Here is a 21,473-nt window from a genome sequence, read left to right as displayed (position 1 = left end):
GTTATTAGAACCATCATAAAACCAAAATGGAAGGTATTAGGTTTTATGACGGTCTTCGAAGCCTCTACAAGACTAATTGGTAGGGACAATGGAAATTCATGATTTCGCGGAAGCTGCGAAATCCGCGAAATTGGACTACTGCCGCTAAATCTAGAAAATCCCGCGAAACGTGGCAAAATTTCACAAAAAAATATTTTTATTATTATTATTAACTTTATTTACGAGATTTTCACCCCTAAGCTAGCTCATCTAGGCTTTTACAAAATTGCAAAAATACCTTACAAATTTCCATCAATTCCAAATTTTAATACATAAATGTATGATATCTTTTTACAGTGTAAAGTTGTTCACGATTCCGTATCCGCACAATAAAAGTTTACGGCCTTTTAAATACATTTAAATACATAGTTTTCATCAATTTTTTTTTTCGAAAAAGTTATGAGTAATATTAAATAAATTATCCATTTGGCATGCGATATCGATTTTTTTTTTCAACAAAACGGTCAAAAATATGGGGTCGAGAAATTTGCATAAGTGGAGCGCGAAATTTAAGAAATTTGGCCACGAATTTCCATTGACCCTACTAATTGGTCATCAAAATTACTTAGGCCCCAGCTTATTTTAAGCACAAAATTCCCTGCATATTTTAAATATATGCACTCTCAGTCTATGACATAAAAAGAAGATCCAGTGTTACAAATAAAATTTTGCAATAGATAATTGGGAAATGTCTATCAGCAATGCCAATAGGTTGATGTGAAACAACAGCATATGATCTTGTCATACCGTCGACGAAGTATAGAAAAGAAGCCTTCAGTGACAACAGTGCTAGTAAAATTAAAAATGGTGTTTAAACTCTGTATGGACATTACAACAGTAAAAATAACCCCTGGTCATGTACTACCTTAGTGGCTAAAAAAGAAAAAAATGAAATAAGTAAGTGGAGTGGACCTGGTGTGATGGTTAAAGCACATGCCTTTCCCGCCGAGGACCTGGGATAGAATCCCACTCCAGACAAACTCACGAAATGTGAGCTTTTCCTTCGGAAGGGAAGTAAAGCGTGACATCGAGCACATGTTCTTGGAGATTGGAGATAGTCGAGTGACTCCGTAGAATGAAGGAATAGAAGCGCCCGTCTAGCGAATTGGGAGTCGTGAGTTCGAGTCTCACCGGAGTACGTGGATTTCATTTCATAAATTTGTTCATCGAGCACATGTTCTGTTGTGCACATGGACCTCAAACGCAAAACTCAAGCGTTTTATTGCATTTTTGTCTCCACCTCTATCCCATCAATTTTTTTGGCTTGATTGTGCATTTTGACAAATATTCATCAGAATATCGGGTCTTCTTAAAATTCTTTAACAAATCCGATAAGTTTTAGTTCGAACACAGATAATTTGAACAGAACTGTTCATTTACCGTCTGAGCTACATGGGTCATAAAATGTGTAGTTATGCCTATCAAATAAGTATGAGCCTCCGGAAGCCATCAAAACCCATATACCAATTAATTATAACTAACAACGGGAAAGGTCAGTCTGTATGGGAATATCCTCTCATGTAACTCGTGTCTGGTTCATATATTGTTTCCTGTGTGTTGGCTACGAGATTTCGAATTATCACTAGTCCTAACTAATCCTATCAATAGTCAACGTAATACTCTAGAGCATTTATAGATCCATCGTTTTGTAATTGACTAGAGCACGCTATCATTCGCTACGGTGCAAAAGTACGTTAAGCGCATATGGTTTTATCAAATTGTTACCAAAAATCCTACTATCTGTGCTATGAGATCACCAATACCCCGGAGCTCCCATTGCCCTCAATCAGATATGCCGTAAATTGTAATCTTTTTTGTACATTTTAATCAACAGTGGATAGTGGATGTTCTCGTCATAGCCGTCGGTTTTGATCAGTGCCAAATGTTTATCCCAGATTGCCTCGTTGTAGCAGTGCAGCAGTTCGTAGTAGAAACCACGAGCGACGCATTCGTTGAGGAAGTGTGTCAGAGTATGTCCCCGGCGGGGAGCCGTTATGAGTGCCACTCCTTCATCAGCCAGAAACAACCAGATGGCATCGATTAAATGCGAACGAGATTCATCAAAGAACAAGCAATCTGCTGAAAGAATAAACTGATACCGACCACAGTCGGGATATCTTGGGCACTGGTCGAGACATACTGATTCCCATTTCAGGACGGAGGTTTTAATCGTACAGTTAAACTTGTTCATGTTCAGGGATTTCCTAACATTTTCTACAGATAAATCGTTTCCATCGGTAACATGTACAAATGATGGATTACCATATTTCGCCAATACAAGCCCTGCAAGACATGTCATACCACCGCCTAACTCTAGAACATTGGTGTTTTCGAAAATATTCAATCGAGACAAAATATAATAAGCTAAGGCCTCTTCCGAAGGCCACACACAAATGTTCCCAGTATTGTTAAATCCGATCAGCTCCGACGCCGTCCAAGGTCGTTCACCGATGAGCCGTATCTTCAACCTGTAGCGATCGGCAAGTCTGTAAACGAAGATATTCTCATCCTTCTCATCGTACGCCCGATCAAACTCGATCAAGTTGAACTTTGCGAACTGATCATCCTCACTAGAGTCGTGTCGCAGTGCCTTGGCCAACAGCTTCCACCGTCGTCGAGCGTTCACAGTTTTATTCTGGCCATCGTTCCGCGTTCCACCGCTAATGTGGTGACTATTTTCGTTTGCCTCGCCACCATTCTGCTCCTCGTCCCCAACGCCATGGCGCTCCGTGGCCGCTATCGTCAGCAGCTCTATCGCAGCAGAGCTCGACGTGATAGCGTCGTACTGGGATTTAATTAAATTACTGCGCCCGCCTTCTGACGTTGACATCACCTGTTGTCAATCTTTCGCGTCGTATCTTTCACCGCTGTTGTCGACGTTGTTGTAGTTGGAGACGGTTCTATACCATAGCGAACTTCAGCTCCCCGTTCCTACAAACGCGAGATATGTATGACAGCAGCCGTTCATGCTACATAGAACTTCTCACGACCGGGATCACCGTTTGAACTTTCGCTCGTTGTTGGCTTAAGGTCCAATTAAAAGTCTGCTCTCGCTTGATCTAGCGGAAACGACGGACCGCTCGCTTAATTTGTAACATCCAGGTACATCGGTTCCTGTAACGAAAAGAGCAATCGAAATACATTACCATCAGGTTATTTATATCGGAAAACCTTTCAACGGTACAAATGATAGAATAAGTGCACCAATAGTGATTGACTTAGTCAGAGCTCCCGAGAGGCCTTCATTGCTGGCTCGGCTCATCACCGGGGCACTTGAGCGGAATGAAACGAAAGCAACTGAAATCGAACCTTTTCGACCGGGATCAATAAAACCACTCAAACGCAGATCCCTGCCAGAAGTTCGATTGCATTCGGTTTACTAACTGGGCGGTAGGTAGGGTTCATATGAATTTCCTTCTGTAAGCTATACGTTCTACTGTATTTACATATGTGACGACTATAGCGTAAACGCATTATACCAACGAGTAGCATTTCTATTCTATTCTATTCTAGTGCTTGCACAGCCAGTATTGAAAAGCATCCTCGAAATATCAAAATTTCTTTCGATATTTTCTTGTCAGCATTAATATTTGCAGCATGTCAGAGACGTGACACAAATATTAAAATGGCCAGGCCCACTGTGCAGACTAATGGTTTGGAAGATAATTCAAAAATTTAAGGCAATCAGGCTATCCACTTATGAACAACATGATTGACAAACCTTTTTGAATTGATTGAAGGAAGAAACGGGGACAACCGTACCAACCGTTTCGTTTAGGGGAATAGTGTTTGTACAATCGTTGGGAGTGGTGCTGCTAAGAAGGTTAATGCACACTCCGTTTTAGGTGACGTCTCTTCTCCTGGGATGGGGCACAGGCATTTCTCATGTGTCCTGGCTTCAAAGCCTAGGCTTAAGCGCCATTACTCGCTCTCTGAAATGAGAAGAAAATATAATGATCCCTTCCCCGAATGTACAGAAAAAGAGGCCCATATAGTAAGCACAATAAAAAATATGAAATTGCTACAAGTATGCCATTCTATCGGAAAAAAAACCCTCGCCAAGATCACAGGGTTCGACGGTATTAAAGTGAAGGATGTTAATTGTAATTCTTGTAATGAAAATATCACCTTTAACACTTTAATGCGCCTCCAACGGTTCATTGCGAACCGGCTGCTACAAATGGAGTATGGGTGATTTATCAGAAATGCTCGATAAACAGGAGGGACCTGCTGGGGCCTAGTAGTTTCTATACCCAGAAAACAGTTCTGGTCTATTGAGTCTGGGACAAGGGGTGAATCACTCTTGAAACATCTGATGTATCAACATTTTTTGTTGCATTCAAATGCATTTCAATGCATTCATTTATTAATTAAGTAAATTGACAACTCATGGCTTGCTACAATGATTGATTCTTGTCAGTTGTCAGTTTCGAACAACAAATGAGTTTCAAATATGCTGTCTACGTCTAGCTTAAATAGCGATACAATTTACTTTCGCTGTCCGAAGATCTGGTGGTATCGCGGAATAGGTGGAACAGACGCGAGGTACCAGGCGGAGGTGACAGGCGATCAATCGTGGTCCGGAGTCGATCCGGCACTTTGGCGAAACGGCTACCGGAGGGTGAAGGAGCAGCGTCGCCGGCAAGCCGTTGGCGGAATAGCGTCTCACGTCAGCTCCGCGTGTCGTTCTACACAGGGGTTCCTGACACGGTCCGGCGGTCGATGAATTCTGGGAAGGTTTCGAGAGTCGTTGTGAATCATAATGCAATTTTTTGTGTTTTGTGACGAGTCTCGGAATCTTTTTTGAGTCAGCAGACTTTGAACTGTTTCCTGGGCTTCCCACTATTCGGTTAATTTTAACAAATACACTATACAAATACAAATTTAATTCAAATATGAAATAATTAGTAGTATCTCGCGTATTCAATTTGCTAATACATAGTTCTCAACATTTGATGTGCTTTCGTGATTCAATTTTCTCTATAATTTTCAATATCAATTTAAAATAACTAAGTAACTAATAGTGGGAAGTGCAGCATTTAACAGTGCTTGCTTATAGATTCGAAGCTAACGTGTGATCAAGACGAAATCGACAAAAACTGACTACTTCGACTTTGACTAACGTAGACTATTTATGACAAATTAGATTTTTCGACTGAGTGTATGAAAGGTTTTCTTTAATATGGACTTATTTGGACCGATGCTGATAGTGCTGATAGGGATGTGGACGAAAGACAACTTTCAAAGATAATAAAAACAATACTAAAATAAGGATCAACGAAAATGGACATAACAAACACATCGACTATCTAACAGATCATAGGCACACCAAAGATTACTGAATTATAGGGCACAGCATAAATATGAACAATAGCATTCTTTAAAGCTTGACATGACAAAAAAAAAAAAACAAATACAAAATTGACCATATGACAAAACCGAAACTTTCACACCTTCTACCGTAACCTTCTGAGTCAGTACGCAACAGTGTCTTACTGGACGACATGTTCCGTGCACGGCTGGTGAACTGCTTCTGAAGGATTACGTACTCTATCCTATCCAAAGGCCTAGTGAACTGTCGTTGTCCGCGCAAACGCGAGACGCTTGTGCGTACAGTGATGGGATAGGTTTCTACGTCCGTCGGCGTGCCGCTAGGAACCTTTCAAAAAAAAAAAAAAAGTATGCCATTCTATCGGAAAAAAATTAAATTATAATTTTCGAAAAACGTATAATAAAATATTTAAAAAATCTTCCTGAACCAAGTTTGGATCTGGCGATTATCGCAAAGAACCACAATGGCAACATGAACCCGATTTTGCGAATCAAACAATGATCATTAAATAAGTATATAAAATGGTTGTTGAAATACATAATATTTGCACACTTTCCATAACTACTATGAAAAATATAAGCAAGCTTTCACAATACAACAGCATGAAACAAACTCACCAAGTCAGGAATCCACCTCTCCACTGCTCCATCTCTTGTCGTACACTAAACGATACACTATCTTCAGATTGATTTTAGATTTATTTTAGATTCAGGTTTAATTTCATCCCAAACCACCGTACTGGTAGTCTTCCTATTTTCCTTAAATAATTTATTGATCGTTCCCAAATATTATCCCAACCACTGTTAACACTCTCCCGGCAATTGAATTTTGCTCGTTCGAAATCGCACATAATCACTATTAACTCCTGTATATCCGGTGGCAGCATCGCAGTTCAAACTGTCTCCACTACTGGCAGCCGCGGCTTTGTTTTGGTCGACAGGCGACCCTTTGTGCACCACCCCGGCGGCAGTACATTTAGTTAACACAAAAATGCTCACGGGAGTGAATTTTTCCTCGAAACTGAACACCAGCGGAAGGGAAACGCGACGAACGGAACCCCGAAGAATCAACGTACTGCGTCCGAAACCCCTACACTAAAAACACATCTGCGGAGCACACTTTTCTCTTCCCACTCGCATGTAATATGATGAAAAATGGAACGAATAATCTTCGGCTTTCAAAAAACCCACAAAATCATCCAACCATATAGTTTTCTTCTGTCCACAAATTTTCTTCAACACAAGGATCCAAAAACACTTCGACATCGGACTCCACAACCGATGACTATCAATTTAGCCTTCGTCGAACGGAATTCACGAGCTATTTCAACACTTTTTCGAAGCGCGCGAGATCAAACTCTTGGAAACCCCGGTCCAAAATTGCGGTTACACTACTGCGGTTTGTTACACTTATTACTTTTCTATGAATCACTATTCAATTACATTTAGTTTTAGATGAAAAGAATCGGTTGAATAAAAAATTGAGAGATGCACAAAAATGACAGCCAAATAAATTTTAAACGTCCACGCGCGCTCGCAGACTGCTGCGATCCTCGCATTATACCAACGAGTAGCATTTGATATTGACGGTTTTCCCCCTTATCGAACGCGACGATTTCAATCCGTCGCGGATGAAACCGTCGCCAGAGTCGTCGCAGCCAATCAGCAGGCGGGAGTCTGACGTTTCTCCGATCTCACTAACACAAACAGCAGCAGAGGTGGTGCTTGATTCGTTGCGATGATTCAGAAATGCCGACTGGAAGTTGGCAGCGCGTATTGTTATGAAAGCAACATACAATAACAAAAAAAAACTAAATAGCATGGCCCCGAGAATATTCACCATGTGATATATTGTGTTTGTGCGTTTGACATTCGCTATGAACCAACCAGTGCGTGCATGATTGCAATAAAAGAAAATGGAAATCAATTAGCTTATCTTTTCAAATCCAATGGCAAAATGTAAATGGACAAATCAATTGAGCAAAAACTAGTAGATTGGTTCAGAAACAGGTCAGGGTTTGCAGTTAGATATACTGAAGAGAATTCAACTTGGTTCTTTGAAATAAGAAATCATTTTGCTACTTTTTTCCGCACTGTATTTAGAGGTTTAGAAGGTTTATATGGACTTTAAGAGAGGGTTACTAGGGGTTCCAGTGATATTCAAAGGTGTTTCATGGCTCATGAGGTCTCAAAGATTTTCAGGACTCCAGCAGGTTTTCAAGGGTGTCAGGAGCGCTTGAAGGGGGTCCTAGGAGCTTTAGACACTGGGGTCCTACTCAAACGCTTTCAAAAGCCCCTGAATCCACCTGAAACGCACACAAACGTCCCCAAAGATAATAATGAAACCCCCTGCCAAAATGATAACGAAGCTTCTAGAAATGCCTCTGAAAGCGGTTCCGGATCAGTTAGCTGAATGCCGTTTGGCCGAAAGGATTATCTGATCGAACGCCGTTTAGAAATTAAGCGATTATTTAAAAAAAAAGACGCTACACTGTCTTCAATCAGAGGTTGTACAGACTGAACAAGCAGTAACATATGACAACGAACAACACACATAACACCCAGTCCCAAGCTATTTTTTTTTTATTTTTCCTTTTTCGTCGAATTTTTGTTAGTTGTCAATTAGTTGTCTTTGAATAAGTACTTGTTCTATGTCATTACTGCAAGGTGTTCCATACTCAATTGTTGAATGTAAATCACTAATTGTATTTGTTAAGATAGAAATAATTTTTGAATCGAAATTGAAATAACATCCAGTGGCCCAGTGGAGAATTTTCCGTTTGACGAAAAGTTTTCACCGACTGGAGTAGGAATCGAATCCGCACTAGATGACTGACGCCTCTGATCGCACTGCCACAAAGCCCATTATGCCACTTTTCTCTACATCAGCCTTTAATTTAAAGAAGGAAAAATCTATGGCAGCTTCAACGCCAATTTCTATGATTAAAAGAATAAAATATTGCTGATCATCATTTTGGCAGCTTTAATATCAAACAGTTCCCTATAAATAAATCTAAAAAGAACATCTCATGTAACAGATAAAAAAAATCTTCGCCCTAAAATTTGAGCGCCCTTTTTGTTACCCGCAACATTTTTTTGTCTCTGATAGATTTTGGGCCGCTGAATCCGAATCCGGGCCCACATTTGCTCCAGAACGTCAAAATTTTGAGCTATACCTCAATTTATAGGGCAAAATATGCGATATTGGGCTTTTTTGACCGCAAGCAATTGAGCATGGAACTATATTGTATAAGCAATCAAAGGATAAAATGGTCAATTAACATCTAAATTAATGACTCGTGCAAAATATTCTGGTTTTACCAAATCAAATTTGATAGATTTAAGCATTTTATGTCAGTATGTAAACTTGCGTGCAATTTTTGGAGGGTGACTTGTATGGGAAACATCGTACCTAAAATAAATCCCTTAAAACTGTCAAATTCGATTTGTAAAAAACGAAATATTTTTCATAAGTCGTTAATTTAGATGTTAATTGACCATTTTATCCTTTGATTGCTTATTTTGCCCTATAAATTGAGGTATAGCTCACCATTGTGACGTGCTGGAACAAATCTGAGCCCGGATTCGGATTCAGCGTCCCAAAATCTGTCAGAGACACATAAGTTTGCTCTTGAGACAGATCAAAAGTAAATTTTTGTTACGCTGTGTAATTTGGACGTTCTTTAGATAACAATTTGGCCAAACCAAATTCGGCCAGATGGTTTTCGGCTAAATGGCGTTCAACCAAACGACATTCAGCCAAATGACCCGATTACCCGAATGAAACCCCGTCTGCCTGGAGCCATCGTGTAGAGGGATGCGCTCCGTGATCGTGAGTCCAAGAATTTTCCGCGAGTGAACTTACTGTGCTATTGACGGCCAACTTGGCGTTTCTTGACTCCAAAGTTCCGGTTTGCAGACTTCGGCCATATCCGTTTCGAGAGACCAGCACGGCATCGGAAAGGACCGTCTTGCCTGGCAAAGACCTATTATACCAGCACTTGAATATTTTAAGCTCGTCAAGCCCCGTGGGCATCTCGACACCGCATTTCCACTCGTACGTGAGGCCTTGCGTAGCACCCGTAGACGGTCTCGTGACAACTACCATGGGCCCTTGGGCCCCGTTAATCATCTCTGATCCATGCCTAGGATATCGTTAGTCAAGAGAGTCTGCTCAGCCCATCCGCTTGGAGCTTACGCGCCCGCCCTTTTGGGCCGGTGCCGGCTACTCCCGGGGTCAAAGACTGTTTCTAACATTTCTGAATCATAGATCTCGGAAAACGCTTCTAAATCCCCATGAACACTGTGAACACTTTACAGAGAAGAACATTAATCAAGACAATTAGATGATCGGCATTGAACCACAAAAACCCCACAACAATTGGTGAGATCTTTCCAATATTTTTTTATTTATAAATAATTCTACTTCAGTATATTTACTTTATAACTGCATATAAGTTGAAAATTCGCTGTTTTCAACATCCTTTCATCTATTGGAAGATGCTTCAGTTCTGGGCTCTTTCTAAGTTGATGAAGGGATTTATAAATGCTTGCAAGGACTTGGCCAGGTGTGTGGAGCTGAGTGAATTTATGGCATTGTAGATAGTAGCGACATCAGCAATGTCAATGGAAATATTCAACTTTGCAACTCCATCCAAGATTTGTGCAAGTATTCATGCTATGCTATGCTATGCTATGCTACTTCCAACTTATTAACTAAGAGCTTCCTCTGCCAATTGCCGTTTTGCATATCGTGTGACATGCATGAAGAAGATACTCTATGTCCAAAGAAAATACTTTCACGAAAAGTTCCTGGATCAACCGGGAATCAAACCCGTCACATTTACAGCTGTGCCTATAAAGACCCTCAGAAATTTCCCTGAATGTCCCTGAAAACACCCGAAACGTCCTGAAGCATCCCTAAAACCTTCTTGAAACCTCCTGAAGTAACCGGAAACGCCTCCAAAACCCCTTCAAGGTCCGTAAAGCTCCACCTGAAATCCCATCAAATAATCGAATAACGAAGCGTGGTGTCGCTGGGGGCGGTCGAAAACGCGACTTGTCGAGGGTTGAGTAAGCTTACCAGAAAATCTTTCGAACTGTGACGTGCACTTTTAAAACATTTTAGTGCCATTATTTCAAAAGGTAAGCGAATAAGTACCACTTGAAAACCATTCAAAATCGTTCTATTCCTTATTATTAAGAAAAACTTCAAGTGGGCCATCAACGGCTCCCTGATTTACGACTACGAACTTCAACGATTTCAAAAATGAAGTTCATAAACCATAAACAGCTCGACAAAAAGCCGATTATTTGTCTCGTATAATAAACCTGGCTGAGGGTAATTTGCAAAACGTCGTTTTATTGTTTGCGTATTTCAGCAAAACCCTGCCCCGTCGCCGTCTCATTCTCCCGAAGGCCAAGATGATTAATGCATACAGCAAATCATCCAAAAACTGAAACACATGTCTCGGTTCATTTTTCAATTTGTTTCATCCAGCCAAGCTGTTAGACGATTTACTTACTTGACTCTTCCCTACAGCTGTCTGAACTGGGAAAACCAAATGTGGCAGCCGGCGGTGGGAGGAACATTTTTCGCCAGCTCTCGCCCCGTCCAAATGTACCCGGTTGTCAGCTGGTGTCGATTGGTATGGACACCCCGACACACGGCAGGTCATGAAAAACAAATCGCTTCGGAACGCACCTTCATATTCCTCACACATCGACTCTGTGCTCGTGGACGACGATGATGATGATGACGATCGGCATCATCATTGGCATCGGGGCGACAGAGTACCTAGTTTTATCCCCTTTACTTCAATTGGTCAGCAGTAACGAAATTACGATTTACCTCGTTCCACTTGTTGTTCGCCTACCGAACCTCACGCTGGCCATGTGTCAGACAGTCTCTAGGGGTTGTGGCGAGACAAGTGGCAAATCCATGCATGCTAGTTTTCCACCCAGTCAACAAGGGGGTAGGTAAGGTGTGAGACAAAATTTATGAATGAATTTTATTTTCGACGCCACCCCCACAGCTCGTATCGCGCGCTTCGCGCTGAATTTACGTGCCGCAGTGGATTCTTTTGATGGATGATGCTGTATTATTTTTATTGTTCTGAGAAATGGCCCCATTCTTCAATATCGATTAGAGTTTATAATTATGTTAACTGCTGTTTTCGTTTAAACAGAATCCATTTGGTGGAGACAATGACAATATTTTAGAATTCTCACCCTATCCACAGAGAAACAGACGTTACACTCCACTCGCTTCCCATCGACCATTTTTTAACGGTTGATTCAAATATTCGATAGTTGATCGATTGACCACTTGCGGTGCTGGTATCGTTTTCACTCCTGTTTGACGATTGCTCACGACCGCCACCTAATGATGGCTCGACCAAACACATCATGATTAGCATTGAGTGGTAACGAATACGTTTTTCAATGTTATTCTACGTTATCTCTCTATCACAGATAAACAGACGTAACATTTGTGAAATTTCCATCGACCACGCTTTAAACGATCATTTTAAATCTTCATAGTTGTGGCTTTCACAACTAGAACCACGTGCATCATTTTTCTTTGTGTTTTACGTTTCACACTAGCGTCTTCTGTTGACGATATTGCACAACGCAGTGTTTTGTGAAACATTTCCACCAGGAGACTAGTGTGAACTGGGCGATGAATTTTCACGAAAATTGTTCTAGGTGTTACGTATGTTTGTCTGTGTCTCTATGGTTGGCTTTTCGGTCAGGTTGAATTATAAGCGAGGTGATACTATTTAATCCGACGTTTCGACCCTTGGTTTGAAATAGTATCTTATAATTCAACCTGACCGAAAGACAATCATAGAGGGATAACTCTGCCAATTCGTCGGTCGATTCCACAATCAGTTATTCTTAGTGTTACATCTGTTTCTCTGTGCGCCATCTAAAATACAAATTACAGTAACATCTCCATATATGAGAACGGAACCCATCTTAAGGTGAAACATCAAGAAATCCCATTGCAATTTTTCATACAAACTTTAGAGGCACAAATCTGACGAACAAAGCATCGAGCCAAGCCGCACTTGTTTTTCCTGGCTTTGCTCACTCCCAAAAAGAGGCAGCTTTTACAAATCGAGAGCATTTGTTTACAAATTTTCAAGATTGGTGCTCTTGAAAACGTGAGTAGGGAACCAAGTCGGGCCATATTGGCAGCCATGTTTGTATTCTCTGAAGTTTTTCCTTAAGTAAAGTGCTTCCATTTTCATAATATCTCAATCGGAGCTGTTAGGGGTTTATTGTATTTTTTGTTATGAGTAAGCATGCATGATAACAAAAAAACGGAAACATTTTTCGTTAAAACGTCTATTTTTGAAACAAGATGAATATATGCATAGTTTAAAGAAGGTTACTCACCCTAGAATGTTAATTACCGCATATCAGAATTTATGACACCCACACACTTAAACATATCCATGAGCCCTGCCTGTGGAAAAAGTTTCATGAAAATCTGAGACCCTTCGGCCCAAACCCGTACGGTAATAAAAAAAACGCCCAGGTGCAACATTTTCAAAAATATAAATTGAAACTGAATACAGTATCGCTGACTGGAAATTAGGTCGACAAAATTTCAAAAACAGTAATTTTTCCTATTTTCTCTATCAACCGATTTTTGCAAAACTTGAAGGAAAAATCTAGAGCTTGAACTTGAGCTTGATTGACCGCCCGTGGATGCTACACCAGTATCGTCAGACCAGCCATACTCACACAAGAAACCAATGAGATATCTGCCAAGGACTAAGCTAAGCAGTAAGCAGGCATCTTCAGTGTGTGAGTGTTGGTGAGTGTTGGGAAGGGGAAGGAAAAGATGATTGCAATCGTTTGTATCCACAGCAGACTGAATATACCTCTGCACCAGCACAAATTCATGCGGATGTCGGAGTGTTGATGGGATATGGTTGGCAATAGGTTAGCATATTGGTGTGTGGATGTCAGGCGTAAGGTGATAGATTAGTGTATTTATTACTCTGAAGATATTGCGGCACAGTTCACTTGATTGCATAACTCGTAGGCGTTATATGACAGATTGACACTGTGTTAGGAAGTTGGAAGGGAGGGAAAGGGCTTTTTCAACCCGTTTTTGTTCTAGCTATGGATATGAACATATGAATATACATGAATTGTATATGTAGGGAAGAGAAAGCGATAAAGAGATAGAAAGGTACAAAGTAGGATGAAAGGGACGGGCCAGGGATTGAACCCAGGACCTTCTGCATAAGAATCAGAAGCGGTAGCCACTAGACCACCAAGTCCGTCTATATTCATAAAATATTCAAAAAAAATATTGGGAACAATGTGATTTTTTTGCATGTGTTTATATATTTATTTGTGGAAATTTTGACATTTGTAGTGCTCAAAAATCAATTATTTTTGAGAAATTTTGATATGCCAACTGAAAACATTTGTAAAATAAATGTTAACTAAAAATAATAAGCAACTTTCGGGCTGCTCAACACACAATAAAAGCTACTGAAGTTCCTTGTTACTTCATAGCACCTTCTTTGTCACAAGTAAGAGAACTGTCTGATTGTAGCAATTTGTTGTACAGTATGCGGCAGGAAAAAATGCGAAAGTGTTTTTCAACTGCAAACCTCATTTTCGTCCATTTGACATTAACCAATCTATGTTTCAACGTTCCATGATCTATAATAGGCTAGTTTTCTGAAAAGTTAATTAAAAAATTTCCCATTTTGGTCACTAACCTTTACAGGGCGGCGCCTGAAGATGAAGACAACCAGAATTTTCAAACCGCAGAAAATCACACAGGTCGCTAAATTTCGCATCTGATAAAACAAAATTTTTGGTTTTCTCTACAATATCATCAAATATATGTACTTATTTCATCTGGTATGTGAAACTACATGGCTCTGGATCAGTGTGGTCTGGTTGTTCATCAAATTTGTGCTAATTTTGATACTGTTATAGTCATTTTGTTTAATGACCATTGGGCGCGCAGTTTATTGATATCCGCTTATTAGGCCTACATTATCACATGTTAAACATCAAATATGTTCATTTTTATTTTTCAGTGCTAGAATATAGACATTGACTGATACACTGTCATGAAAAAATAGTCATATATATCCCATATTTAGCGTGTAATAGTGCCTTGAACTTTTCGCATTTTTTCCTGCCGCACCCTGTATGTTGGCGCTAGAAACGCTAAAAACATTTGAGTTCTTACACAGCTTTCAAGTGAAAATATGTTCTAGCTTGGATGTCTGTTCTCTGTGCTAATATAGTGAATAGACCTGTGCGCCACCGCGCCACGCCGCCGCCGCCGACACTTTTTGCCTCACGTCGACGCCGAATCCCTTCAGAGATTCCTATAAGAGGTCCTTCAGAAATTAGTCTGAGACTTCCTTTAGGGATTCCTCCTGAAGTTCCTTCAGGAATTGAATTTGTTCGTTGATTTCTCCTGGACTTTCAATGGGGACTCCTCTTGGAATTCCGTCGGTGTTTCCTCTTGAAAAACCTTTGAAGATTCCACCAGGAATTCTTCGGAGATTCTGCCTTGAATTCTTTCGGGGATTCCTTTTGGAATTCCATCAGGGATTCTCCTAGAGTTCCTTCGGGGATTCCTCCTGGAACTCTTTCGTGGATTTCTCCTGGAATTCTTTCGGGGTTATTTTCTGGATTTCTCATAAAATTCCTTCGGGGAATCCTGGAATTCCTTCGGGGATTCCTGGAATTCCTTCGGGATTCCTTCTTGTAATTCCTTCGGGCTTCCTTCTTGGAATTCCTTTGATGATTCCTCATCGATTTCCTCTGGGAGTTCCTCATCGAATTCCCCGGGAATTTCTCCTAGATTTTTTAGAGGTTTACTCCTGGATTTCCTTCGGTGATCCTTTCTAGAACTCCTTCGAGAAATTCCTTCGAGGATTTCTCTTGAAATTCATCCAGGGGTTCCTCATGGAATTCCTTCGTGGATTTCTCCTGGAGCTCCTTCGAGGAATCTTCTTAGATATTTTTTGATGGTTCCTCCTATAAATCCTTTGAGAATTCCTTCTCGATTTCCTTAAAAAAGATTCTGGAAATTCTTTGGGGATTGCACCTGGACCTTCTCCTTGGATTCCCCATGAAATTCTTTCGGGCAATCCTCTTAATATTCCGTCATGGATTCCTTCTGGAATTCCTTCGAGGTTTCCTCCTGAATTTCCTTTTGTGATTCCTCTCAGAATTTCTTCGAGATTTCCTCCTTGAATTTCTTCGGTGATTTCTCCTGAACTTTCAATGGGGATTCCTCTTTGAATTTCTTCGGTGTTTCCTCTTGAAAAACCTTTGAAGATTCCGCTAGGAATTCTTCGGAGATTCTGCCTTGAATTCTTTCGGGGATTCCTTTTAGAATTCCTTCAAGGATTGTTTCCTTCGGGGATTTCTCCTGGAACTCTTTCGTGGATTTCTCCTAAAATTCTTTCGTTCCACCAACAGTTTCTTTGGGATTTTCCTCAGAGATTCCTCCAGGAGATCCTTCAGAAATTCCTTCAAAATTCTAACGTTCTGTAGTTTCATCAAAGTTTCCTACAGGAGTTCCTTCAAGAATCCCTTCTGAAGCTCCTTCGAGGATTCCTTTTGGAATTACTTCGGGATGCCTCATGAAAAATTTTCAGAGATTCTTACAGGAATTCTTTTAAGGATTGCTCCATCAAAAATTCCGTAAAAAACCGTCAGGAATTCCTGCAAGAGGTCTTTCTTTAGAAATGAGTGTAGGAATTCTGTAGTCCCTTTAGTAATTCCTACAGGAGTTCTTACAGAAAATAGTGCAAAAGTTCCTTCAGAGATTACTCCAGGAGTTTCAAAGATTCTTGCAGATCTTTCTTCGGGGATTCCTCCTGAATTTCTTCAGAGATTCCTACAGAGGATCCTTCAGAAATCTCTCCAGCAGTTCCTTCAGAGAATCTTAGGATCTTAGGATAACTTCAGGAGAATTCAGGGTTTCCCCATGAATACCCGAAAAGATTCCCTTTGGGAAATTCCGTTGAAGCCCCTTCGCCTGGAAATCCTTGGGAGATTTCTACCGGAATTCCTTCGGGGATTCCTCCTGGAATTACTTCGGAGAATTTCTCCTGGACTTCCTATGGGGAATCCAGGATTTCCTCTTGAAAATTCTTTGAGTATTCCACTTGGAAATTCTTCAGAGATTCCTCCTAGAATTCCTTCAGAGTTCTGGGATTCCATCAGGGGATTTTTCTGTAATTACTTTGGAGATTTCTCCTGGAATTGATTCAAAGATTCCTCCTAGAATTCCTTCGGAGATTCCTCGTAGAATTCCTTTGGGGATTCCCCTCCTGAAATTCTTTCGGGGTACCTTTTTGGATTCCTCATAAAATTCCTTCGGGGAATCCTGGAATTCCTTCGGGGATTCCTGGAATTCCTTCGGGGATTCCTGGAATTCCCTCGGGATTCCTTCTTCGAATTCCTTTGATGATTCATCATCGATTTTCTCCAGGAATTCCTAATCAAATTCCCCGGGAATTTCTCCTAGATTTTTTCGAGGTTTACTCCTGGATTTCCCTCGGTGATCCTTCCTAGAATTCCTTCGAGAAATTCCTTCGGGGATTTCTATTGAAATTAATCCAGGGGTTCCCCATGGAATTCCTTCGTGGATTTCTCCTGGAGCTCCTTCAAGAAATCTTCCTAGATATTTTTTATGGTTCCTCCTATAAATCCTTCTCGATTACCTTAAAAAAATATGGAAATTCTTTGGGGATTCCACCTGGACTTTCTCCATAGATTCCTCCTGAAGTTCTTTCGAGAAATCCTCTTAATATTCCGTCGTGGATTCCTCCTGGAATTCCTTCCGGGGTTTCCTGCTGAATTTCCTTTGGTGATTCCTCTCAGAATTTCTTCGGGATTTCCTCCTTGAATTTCTTCGGTGATTTCTCCTGGACTTCCAATGGGAATTCCTCTTGGAATTCCTTCAGTGTTTCCTCTTGGAAAACCTTTGAAGATCCCGCTAGGAATTCTTCGGAGATTCTGCCTTGAATTATTTCGGGGCTTCTATTCTGGATTCCTCATAAAATTCCTTCGGAGATTCCTGGAATTCCTTCGGGGATTCCTGGAATTCCTTCTTGTAATTCCTTCGGGATTCCTTCTTCGAATTCCTTTGATGATTCATCATCGATTTCCTCCAGGAATTCCTAATCAAATTCCCCGGGAATTTCTCCTAGATTTTTTCGAGGTTTACTCCTGGATTTCCTTCGGTGATCCTTCCTAGAATTCCTTCGAGAAATTCCTTCGGGGATTTCTATTGAAATTAATCCAGGGGTTCCCCATGGAATTCCTTCGTGGATTTCTCCTGGAGCTCCTTCAAGAAATCTTCCTAGATATTTTTTATGGTTCCTCCTATAAATCCTTCTCGATTACCTTAAAAAATATGGAAATTCTTTGGGGATTCCACCTGGACTTTCTCCATAGATTCCTCCTGAAGTTCTTTCGAGAAATCCTCTTGATATTGTCGTGGATTCCTCCTGGAATTCCTTCCGGGGTTTCCTGCTGAATTTCCTTTGGTGATTCCTCTCAGAATTTCTTCGGGATTTCCTCCTTGAATTTCTTCGGTGATTTCTCCTGGACTTCCAATGGGAATTCCTCTTGGAATTCCTTCGGTGTTTCCTCTTGGAAAACCTTTGAAGATCCCGCTAGGAATTCTTCGGAGATTCTGCCTTGAATTATTTCGGGGCTTCTATTCTGGATTCCTCATAAAACTCCTTCGGAGATTCCTGGAATTCCTTCGGGGATTCCTGGAATTCCTTCTTGTAATTCCTTCGGGATTCCTTCTTGTAATTCCTTCGGGATTCCTTCTTGGAATTCCTTTGGTGATTCCTCATCGATTTCTTCCGGGAATTCTTCATCGAATTCCCCGGAAATTTCTTCTACATTTTTTCGAGGTTTACTCCTGGATTTCCTTCGGTGATCCTTCCTAGAATTCCTTCGACAAATTCTCCAGGAACTCTATCGGGGATTCCTCTTGAAATTCCTTTGGAAATCCTTTTAGAATTCCTTCGGTGGTTTCTCCTGGGGGATTCTTCCTTCGAGGATTGCTCTTAAAATTCCTTCGAGGATATAACCAGGATTTCCTCTTGGATCTTCTTTGGCGATTCTTCTTTGATTTTTTTCAGAGATTTCTCCTGGAATTCCTTCAGGGATCCCCCACGGAATTTTTTCGGGTATTCCTCTTAGATATCCTTTGGTGATTCTTCCTAGAATTGATGCTGGAATTTCTTCGAGGATTGAATTCTTTCGGGAGCTCCTCCTAACATTCTCTTAGGGATTTCTTCACGAATGCCTTCAGAGACTCTTCCTGGATTTTTTTCGTTAATACCTCCTAGAAATCCTTGGGGGGTTTCTTCTAGAATTACTTAAGAAATTCCCACTAGAATTCCTTTGAGGATGCCTGCTGTAATTCTCTTGGGATTCCTGCTTGAAATAATTTGGGAAATCCTCCTGGCATTTTTCCTGGATTTAATTCTGAAATTTCTAGAAAATTCTAATAAGAAATTTTCTTAGAAATTTATGCAGGGATCTCTTCAAGAGAGATTCTTGAACCATAGCAAAGTTTCCTGAAGAAGTCTCTTCAGGGCTTCATACAGAGATTAGTCCAGAAGTTTATTTATGGATTTATCCAGGAGTTTCTTTAAGCTTAAGGCTCCTCCTGGAATTCCTTCTGACATTCCCCCTTGAAATCATTCGGGGATTTCTTAGTGTAACTAGTGCGACCTTATTATCAATCAAGAAAATAAAACAAAAACTTTAGAAAAATTGATATTTTTGCAATGTAGTAATGCAATATGCACACTAAGAATACGGGAAATGTTACAATAGGTCTAATCACTAGTCGCAGTGAGGGAACAGAACAGAAATAAGAAATGTATTTATTCATTCAAACCCAATAGTTAATATTATCAATGGTTATAGAAACCTCAGACTCCAAATTCAAGAGCGTAACGACAACTTCTTTGCTTTGCCAATATTGACATTATGAAAAGTTATATTAGAAATATATTCAGGGAAATAAAATCATCATAACCTGTGAATTTCAGCAATTTCGGTTAACATTTGAGGTTTAGAACGAAAAAAAAGCTAAGCCAAGCAAAGATTTTTATCAATTTTCACAGTTCTGCAATTGACTGCAATCGAAACCCACCTCCACACTCTAAAAATAAGTTCTCCTCGAATGTTCATCCCATTTTGCGCCGCTTGGAGCACTCTTGAAAACGCATCTAAAAACTCTCCATGGAAACACCATTAAAATTCATATAAATTCATCACAGAGTCCTATCAAAGTTCTTTTCTTGTAATCTTCTTTGAAACAAACTGTATTAGAACTCAAGCAGCGTTGGAATCTCAACCACAGGCTTAACATCTTGGATCTTATTCCAGATCTCAGTCCTAAAGGAAATCCATAGAATAAAATTCAAACCTCTGGTCAATTTTATCTGACAGCATAAATACTAAAAAAGAATATCCTTGGGTCCAACATAACATACATTGCAGTCCATATAACTTGAGCGACACGCGCAAAGGTATTTAGCAAGACCATATTGAGAGTGACGAGTTCGAAAATGATCATTGGCAGAGGAAGCTCTCAGTTATAGCTGTTGAAGTGCTCATAGGACATTGATGTATGAAGCAGACTTTGTTGAAAGGAAATAAATTAAAAGGAACAGTATTCAACCCGATTCCCTTTTACTTGCAAATGGGATGTCAGTTCAAGAAAAAAAAGCAGAATGCTATTATGGCTTCAGCTATTCAGCTCTGTAAGTTTAAATATTTCTAAAATTGCTCTTTTTATTATGAACATTATTTCATCGACATTCAAACCTCACTGACCACTATAATACAGTATCACTGTTCCACAGCAACAGCACCATATTTTTCAAAGAAAAAAAAAACGATTCAAATGCTTACCATCGCGTCATTCAGTCTCCGCCCGTCGGCTCAATTCAACACACAAAGCACAAACGAAACAGTTTTCCGACCCCGTCTGACCAATGTTTTTCTTCCTTGTGGCTTCTTTCAAGAAAATCCAACATTTTCGGCTCAGTTCAGTAGCAACAACAATAACAACAACAACGAATTGCTGGGCCTGGGTCGCACATGTATAAGTACGTGTGCGAATCACAGTATCACAAATTGCTCGTTTTATTATTTGTCTGCCGCTCGCAGAACAGCCTCTGGTAACATATGATACTCGCAATGGAAAACTGGCACTGAATAGATAGTGTGCTACATACTTTTCGTGGTAGGGGAATTTGTACTGAAATGGCCGTTTGGGGCAGCATGATTGTCCGTCGTTCTAGAATTCTTCACCCGTTGGAAAAAAAACACCGAAATATGGAGGGTATTTATCATCAAAAATACATCCGAAACCATTTTCCCCTACAGCTTTTCTTGATCCAAAGCCGAAAAGAGGAAAATTATTCCTAGTTGCATATCAACACATCAGCTAACCGACCTTCCGTGCTTGGCATAGGCATTATCATCGTGCATCCCGTTCTCCACAAGTGCTGTAAAATGCAGATGAAATCTTGGCCAAAAGAGTATCGACGGCAGCACACATGCTGCTTTCCGCATAATCAACAGATTATTGGCGTAAAATCATTCAGTATGCAGTTGCTGTTCGTCTCACGAGAAAAAGTGATTCATCTGCAGGAATTCCATTCACATTTACCTTGTAGGTGCAAACAAGCCTAACGATGATTATCACAAAAATGTGCAGAAGTAAAATTACATATTTTGATAATCACAATTCCAATCACATATATTAAATAATACTCGATGGCACAGTAGTTCGCTCTGGCGATTGCTAGAAAACTTTTTATGACACTACAACACTAATTATATAATAGAATAAATAAAAGTAATTTCACTGTAAACGATCCCGAAAGTTACGGAATTTGACCGCGCGCGCGATTCTCTCATGCAGCATCCACCGGATGAGATGCTTTCGAAATGAAACGACGGACTCAACTAAAGCGAAAAACCGACGAAACTGAACGCTCAGCGCCACCGACCGCAGCGCAGCGCTAGCTCTGTTGTTGCTGTGCTTCGTACCG

General features: G+C 40.4%; 1 protein-coding gene across 1 annotated transcript; it reads right to left on the bottom strand.

Moving 5' to 3' along the window:
• Positions 1-193: 193 nt before the first annotated feature.
• Positions 194-21,467, bottom strand: LOC109433596 (calmodulin-lysine N-methyltransferase). Its single transcript, XM_029873372.2, has 2 exons — positions 21,089-21,467; positions 194-3,153 (listed from the first exon to the last, which is right to left on the bottom strand). Exon 2 carries the CDS (start codon positions 2,867-2,869, stop codon positions 1,826-1,828), a length of 1,044 nt encoding a protein of 347 aa, XP_029729232.2. The 5' UTR covers positions 2,870-3,153; positions 21,089-21,467; the 3' UTR covers positions 194-1,825.
• Positions 21,468-21,473: the final 6 nt, after the last annotated feature.

This window comes from Aedes albopictus, unplaced genomic scaffold (genome assembly GCF_035046485.1).
Source record: "Aedes albopictus strain Foshan unplaced genomic scaffold, AalbF5 HiC_scaffold_35, whole genome shotgun sequence".
Taxonomy (NCBI): Eukaryota; Metazoa; Arthropoda; class Insecta; order Diptera; family Culicidae; genus Aedes; species Aedes albopictus.
The sequence above is the reverse complement of the archived record's forward strand: the minus strand, read 5'-3'. Positions and strand labels throughout refer to the sequence as shown.